Source organism: Heteronotia binoei, chromosome 16 (assembly GCF_032191835.1).
Source record: "Heteronotia binoei isolate CCM8104 ecotype False Entrance Well chromosome 16, APGP_CSIRO_Hbin_v1, whole genome shotgun sequence".
NCBI lineage: Eukaryota > Metazoa > Chordata > Lepidosauria > Squamata > Gekkonidae > Heteronotia > Heteronotia binoei.
The window spans coordinates 34,917,742-34,924,939 of NC_083238.1; the positions used below are offsets into that span (position 1 = coordinate 34,917,742).

Here is a 7,198-nt window from a genome sequence, read left to right on the forward strand (position 1 = left end):
TGCAAAGTGCAATCGCTAGTGGATTAGAAGTGCATTGTTTAGTGTGTGTGATTGCAGCCTGTTCAGGGGGGAGAGGTTCTAGTTGAGCTCTTCCCATGCTGCTCAGGTTTCCCATCCACAAGGCCTTCTCCTTGACAGAAGGCACTGCGACTCATGGTCACCTTTCCCTGGAGATCTAAAGCCCCCTCTCTGCACCCTCGCTGTCTAGACCAGGCCAGAGGCATCTGTGTGTGTGTTCCTTCCCGCCAATGACGCCATTTTCTTCTCCTTCTCTCTCCCCTCCGCAGGTGGCTCGGCGGGCGGCGACTGGCCCAGGCCCGAGACGTGAGGCAGGCGCGGCCGCCTGAGCGGGGGGGCGGCGGCGGTCTCTGCTTTTCGAGGCCTCGGCGAGCGGGGAGCCCCCGAAGATGCAGAAGGCCGCCTACTACGACAACGCGGCGCTCTTCGGCGGCTACGGCGCCTACGGCAAGGCCGACGCTTACGGCTACACCTCGGCCCCGCCGCAGCCTTACGCCCAGCCGGCCCTCGACACCGACTACCCGGCCTCGGCCTGCTCCCTCCAGGGCGCCGCTCCCATCCGTCCGCCGCCGCCGGCCCACAAGAGCGCCGCGGACCTCAGCGGTAGCTGCATGCGCGGAGGGGGCCAGGCAGGCCCAACGCAACCCCCAGGCCTCGGCGAGCCCCAGCAGCAGGCCCAGCCGCCTCCGGCCCAGCAGCAGCAGGCCCAGGCGCCGCCCCCGGCCCTGCCCTCGCCTTCCCCGCCCAGCGCCAACACCGCCCACGCCGGGCCGGCCAAGAAGGGCAAAGGCGGGCCCAACGCCTCCTCCTCCGGCGCCTCGGCGGCCACCATCAGCAAGCAGATCTTCCCCTGGATGAAGGAGTCCCGCCAGAACTCCAAGCAGAAAAACAGCTGCGCCCCTGCTGCAGGTACCCGGCCAGAGGGATGGCTGAGCCGGCTTCCCAACCGAGGATCCTGACCTCCCCCCAGAGGAAAAATAAAATGAAATGTAAAAAAAAGAAAGTGGTTGCCTTGGTACCCCGGTGGTCTTGCAAGGTCTTCGCTGCAAAACTCCCCAAAGTTTGAGTCCAGTGGCGCCTTTAAATCCCGGTGGGTAGCTGTGTTGGTCTGAAACAGACAGAACAAAGTTGGTGACCTGTGGCACCTTCAAGACCAACAAAGTTTAATTCTGGGTGTAAACTCTCCTGTGCACGCACACTTCTTCGGATCTGTATGGGAAGAAGCTTATACCCAGGATTAAACTTTGTTGGTCTTAAAGGTGTCACTGATCTCAAACTTTGTTCTGCGGCTTCAGACCAACATGGCTGCTCACCTGAATGTAACTGCATAAGGCTGACATGAACACATGAAACAACTTTATAGGAGGGGCTGTGGCTCAGTGGCAGAGCATTTGCTTGGCATGTAAAAGGTCCCATGTCTAATCCTCACGATCTCCAGCCAAAATATCTGATAGTAGGTGATGTGAGAGACATCTGCCTGAGACCTTGGAGAGCTGCTGTCAGCCTGAATAGACAATAGTGACTTTTATGGACCAAGGGTCTGATTCAGTACAAGGCAGATTTGTGTGTTCATCTGTGTACTGAATCAGAGACATGCAGCATGTAGGGGAATTTTAGGTGTTCAGGCCTATCATAAGGAGGTCCTGCTCAGGTTTATTCAGTGGAGCTTACTGCAAGGAAAGCATTATCACGATTGCACTGTTGGTACATCAGCACTGTCTGCTCAGACTGGCAGCTGGTCACCAATGTCTTAGGAAGAATCCTTTTGCTAAAGATACTGGGGACTGAACCTGGGACCTTCTGCATGCCAAGCAGATACCTTATCTCTGAGCCACAGGTCCTCTGTTATACCTACATAAAACAAAAGTCCTGTGGCATCTAGAAAGTTCATATTGAAATAAATGTTTAACCTCTCAGAGACTACTGGGCTTTTGTTTTATGTTACTATAATAGACAAACAAGGCTACTACCTCCTTGCAGTTGAGACCATGAAACATCAGTGTAGTCCAAAGCCAATGTCTTAAGGCAGATCTTGGAGTCACACAGGGCTCTTTTGTTGGTGGAACAGCCAAGGCTGAGCCAAATGCAGAAGATACTGCTGGGCTATCCTAGGTCTGAAAGGTGGATGAAGTGGAATGGAGATGTCTTGCAGATCTGGGAAAGCGGGATAAACTGCAGGACTTGCAATAGCAAGATTTTCAAGTTCCCTGAAAAGATTCCTGTGTGACCCCAAAGTTTAACAATTGTATGTTCTGAGTGAGGAAGACTCCTGTGTGACCTCATCTTGGAATTCTGGTGCTCGGAAACCAAAAGGGTTGTTTGATATTTGCTAAAACAAGATTGACCCTTCCAAGCAGACACCTAGAAACAATTCCTTCTCCTGCCTAACTTTGGCTGGATTTATTTTAAGAAGTGAGACCTGCCTTGAGCCCAAGGGAAGGGACAGGCCAGAAACTGAAAAGAATCACCACATAAACCTGTTACAACCCCAAACAAACCCTGCTTCAAAGCCTGAAGTCTTCCCAGAAAATACATTTCTAAAAGGAAACTCTGTTGAAAGCCATGCAGCTTATTTCTTTGGAGACTTTCTGTGTGCAAAGAAGTGGTTCTAAACTGCTTTGCATGGAAGTGGATCTCAGATAAAGACATGACACTGTCTTCTTAGTAAATGTCTGTGCTTTGGAGATGGAGAATGGAGGAGGAGGAGTAGGGAAGTTGGAGATACCCTTTTTTGTCAAGCATCTCAAACTTCAGTCGGGCAAGGCGTTAGTTTTTTCAAAGAAGGTAGCCAGATGTCCCTTATTAGGAGGTGTCCCTTCTTTTAAGAGGCCCTTTCTTCTAGAACATCACAGCCCCCTCTAGGTATGTCACTGATTTCCACTCTTCGCACTTCCCCAGAACGTAATGACCCTCCTGTCTATCAGACCCCACTGCATCAAAGTGTCTCTTGAACATCTTTTTGATCTGGGGAAGTCTTAGTCACCCTTACTGCGGATGGCACAGTGACAGACCCAGTGGGGTAACCGTGTTAGTCTCGTGTAGCCAAACAAGTCCGATGGAACCTTAGTCTTCCAACCTTGATTTCAATGTGGGCTTTGCGGAGCTCCCTTCTAGCGACTCCCCCTGGGATCTGCCTTCCCCACTCCCACCCCAGGTCTAGAGAAAGGGGGCTCTCTCTCTCCTCCCCATCCCCCAACACGTCTGCCTTTGGGTCCATCTTGGAAGGAAGGTGTCTAGTAGTAGGGCCATGGCTACCTCCCCCCAATTCCTCCCTTTCTTTAAAACGGGAGAAAAAGAGGAGGGGTGGTTGGGGGGGGGGAATCAAACGCCTCCGTTGTCTTCCCTGGGCCGGCTTCGAGATTGCTGCCGCCTTGGGAGACATGGAGAGCGAATGAGCCCCAGCCTGGGTTATTTCTGCCGCTCTTTCCTCTGGGAACGGGCCCCGGCTTCTCTCCTGGCTTTCCTTAGAGCCCAGCCGCGGAGATAACAAAGGCGAACGTGCTTGGCTTCTCGTTAGCGGCGCAGCAGCAGCAGCGACTCCCATTGTCCTCGCAGTCCCGGGCCTCCGTCCTTCTTCGGGGCGAGGCGAAAGAACCCTTCCCTGAGCTTTGGCACCGGGATCGATCGATTCGTCCAATTAAATCCGATGATTTACAGCTCTCCGGTCTCCGACTGTAACTTTCCTGTCCCTCCGAGAACACCCTCCCCCCCACCCCGGAGGTGAGCCTTCCTGGCATTTCACACGCGTTGGAGAATGCACTTCCAGCGCACTACAGCGGTTGTTTGCAAAGGGTTGCTAAAGCGCCTTGGAAGGGCATCACCCAACGCATGTGAAATGAGCCTCTCAGACCCCCGGGGGGGGGGGAGATCGAATCCAGCTCCCCCATTTCAGACATTGTGGGGAGGGGGGAGGATTTGGGGAAAGTGTGACTTTGCTTTAACCTCTTTGTTTCCTGCATTGTGCAGGGGGTTGGGCTAGATGACTCTGGAGGTCCCTTCCAACTCTATGACTCTTATTCTTCCTCCTTAGCCCCTGCAGCGTGCCTGAGAGGGGCCGATCTCCAATATTGACGAAATAAGAGCGATTTCGCCCAAATTCTGCTGTTGAGCGGAATAGGGTTTCCATTCCTGTGTACTGGGAAGGCGACTGTAGAATTACCCTAGAATGGGGAGAAACAGAAAGAAGGGGGGGGGGGGGAGTCATTTGTTACAAAATCTCCCATTCTAGGTTCAAGTAGCTTTAATGGCCTGATTCGATCTAGGTGAATAATAGCGATTTTTTTTTTTTTCCAAGAGGCGCATAAAGACCTAGCCTGGGCCAGAATGTCAGAGCATTTCCTTGTGCCCTCGGGTGACTTATCGAGTTTTGTAAATCAACCTCCCGACCCACCTACTCTTTCTCTCCCCCCCCCTCTTTTTTTGGACAGGCGAGAACTGCGAGGACAAAAGCCCCCCCGGCCCTGCTTCCAAGCGGGTGCGCACCGCCTACACGAGCGCGCAGCTGGTGGAGCTGGAGAAGGAGTTCCACTTCAACCGCTACCTGTGCCGCCCGCGCCGGGTGGAGATGGCCAACCTGCTGAACCTGACCGAGCGCCAGATCAAGATCTGGTTCCAGAACCGGCGGATGAAGTACAAGAAGGACCAGAAAGCCAAAGGGATCATGCACTCGCCGGTCGGGCAGTCCCCCGACCGCAGCCCGCCCCTCAGCGGGCCGAACCACGTCGCCTACTCCAGCCAGCTCCCGACGGTCAACAGCCTCAGCTACGACGCCCCCTCGCCCACCTCCTTCGCCAAGTCCCAGCAGAACATGTACGGCCTGGCCGCCTACACGGCGCCGCTCAGCAGCTGCCTGCCCCAGCAGAAGAGGTACCACCCGGGCGCCGAGTACGACCCCCACGCCATGCAGAGCAACGGCGGCTTCGCCAACCCCAGCCTCCAGGGCAGCCCCGTCTACGTCGGGGGGAACTTTGTCGACTCCATGCCGGCCTCCGGCCCCATGTTCAACCTCGGCCACCTCTCCCACCCCTCCTCGGCCAGCGTGGACTATAGCTGCGCGGCCCAGATCCCCGGGAACCACCACCACGGACCCTGCGACCCCCACCCCACCTACACAGACCTGACCTCTCACCATACATCTCAGGGAAGGATTCAGGAAGCCCCTAAACTGACGCATCTGTAGTAGGCTGGCCTGTGGATTCCCACAGAGAGAGAGAGAGAGAGAGAGAATGAGAGACACAGAGAGAGAAAGAGAGAGAGAAAGGAAAGAAGGAAGGAAGGAAGTTTGGACAGGAACTCGTTTTTAAATTACCTCACTCCCCCCCCCCCCCACAAAACCCCCAAGTATTCCTTTTTTAACAGCCTGAGTAGGATTTATATTTTGGGCCTCCTCAGTAAACAGCTAGCACCATCTTGTCTCTTCTTTGGCGACTCCTGTGTTGACAAAAAAAAAAAAAAGATGATTTTTTTTTTTGGTGTGTGTGTGAGGGTTATTTTTTAAACATTTTTAGCCGTTCAAAAGCATGGCAGTGCAATATTCTTTTCTTTTTTCTTCTTCCTTTAAAAAAAGAGAAACACACACCCTCACCATATACCCAACAAAGAAGTCCTAGTCGGTAATGATGTACTGGAAGGTAAGTTACAGTAATCGTATTGGTTTTGAGCAGCAAAGGAGCGTCCGTCTATTGGGACCAAACTGGAGACATTTCCCAGAATTTAATTTATATTTTTTGGAAAAAAAATTCTTCAGCAATGTAAAAGATTGCGTTGGACTTGAATAAGATGTATTTATTATTTTAAGAGGAGCGTGGTTTTTTTATTTTTTGTTTTTGTTAATGTATCATTGATTATTTAATCCTGGTCTTCTTCAGTGTATTTATGTGGATATCTGTAGTTTCTTCACTGCCCCCCTCCCTCCCCCCCCCCAACTCGGGATGATTGATTCAGGTCTTTGATGGCTATACATTTTTTCCCACCTATTTAGTATATTTGGTCTGAAATAGAAAGAGTAGTTTTGAACAGTTGTAACAGTGGCTGGTGTTTGTAGTTTGTGTAAGGATTAAGTAAAACAGCAAACTGTAAGTCAAGTCATAATTAACACAAAACTGGAGCATTATACAGGGAGCCCTTACGTTTTTTTTTTTTTTAAACCAAATATTTAAAATATAGTAATTTATTTCACATTGGAACCATTTTGGTCACTTGTTTAGAATTAAAAACCACTCTGTTCAGGTTGGGAGTGTCTCTCATTTAGCTTCATAAACTCTGGGTTGTTTGTTTTAGAGTACAGAGAAAAACAAACTCTTGAGAAACTGAGAACTTCTTGTCAGTTGCAAACACCCCCCCCCCCCCCTATTTATGTCTGCTTTTTTCCAAATTAAAAAAAGCAAACATTTCACATTTATAAGATTAGGAACAGTATACAACAAGTCCATAGTGACTCAGACTGCAACTTTCCATTTAATTGAATAAATAATAATTATTTATATTTTATTTAAGTTAACCATAAGTCCATTTTGGATAGAGGGCACTGGGAATTCAAACTTACTTTTGCTGGTTAAGGAGAGAGAGGGGGAGAGGAAAAAAAGAAACCTTTGAACAAAATATTGACAATCAAATATCTACAAAGGACAGAATGCTGTAGGATGCAGAGAGAGAGAAAAAAAAACCTTTCTGAAATACTCAGAACGGCTTTCAATCTAGGAAATTAGCTCTATCAATATTTAATATAGTCTTCTGTAGCAGACATTTGGTACAATCCTGGTGTAAAACAAATGTTTTTTTTTTGTGTCCCCCACCTTAAAAGGGATAAGAAATACAAGCATCTCTCAGTCCCCTCCTCTTTATTTATACCCTACTGTTTAGTCTGTTACAGGATTTATAAAGCTTTTCTCAAGGTAAAAGTGGCATTAGGTACATGTAAGAAAGGATACATGCCCATTAATTTAGGAGGAAGTGTTCCTTATCTCTCTCTCTCTTAAAACAGAAGACTTCCATTATGATTGGGATCTTCTGAATTCCCAGCAGAGCTCTAAGGGAATCTCACTTTTCAGTTTGACTAACAATACAGCTCCATCTCTCTAAGTCCCGATGGAAAGTCCTGCAATTTTTTTTCTTTTCTTTTTTTGTATGAGAAGCTTTAACTCCTACACTCGTGTCTGGCTTGGACAATGATGATGACATA

The 7,198-nt window shown here is 49.7% G+C and overlaps 1 protein-coding gene across 1 annotated transcript; it reads left to right on the forward strand.

Moving 5' to 3' along the window:
- The first annotated feature begins 363 nt into the window (after nt 1-363).
- Nucleotides 364-5,245, forward strand: HOXD3 (homeobox D3). The gene is made up of 2 exons (XM_060257321.1): nt 364-927; nt 4,446-5,245. The coding sequence occupies exons 1-2, from the start codon at nt 408-410 to the stop codon at nt 5,195-5,197; spliced, it is 1,272 nt and encodes a 423-aa protein (XP_060113304.1). The 5' UTR covers nt 364-407; the 3' UTR covers nt 5,198-5,245.
- The last annotated feature ends 1,953 nt before the right edge of the window (nt 5,246-7,198 follow it).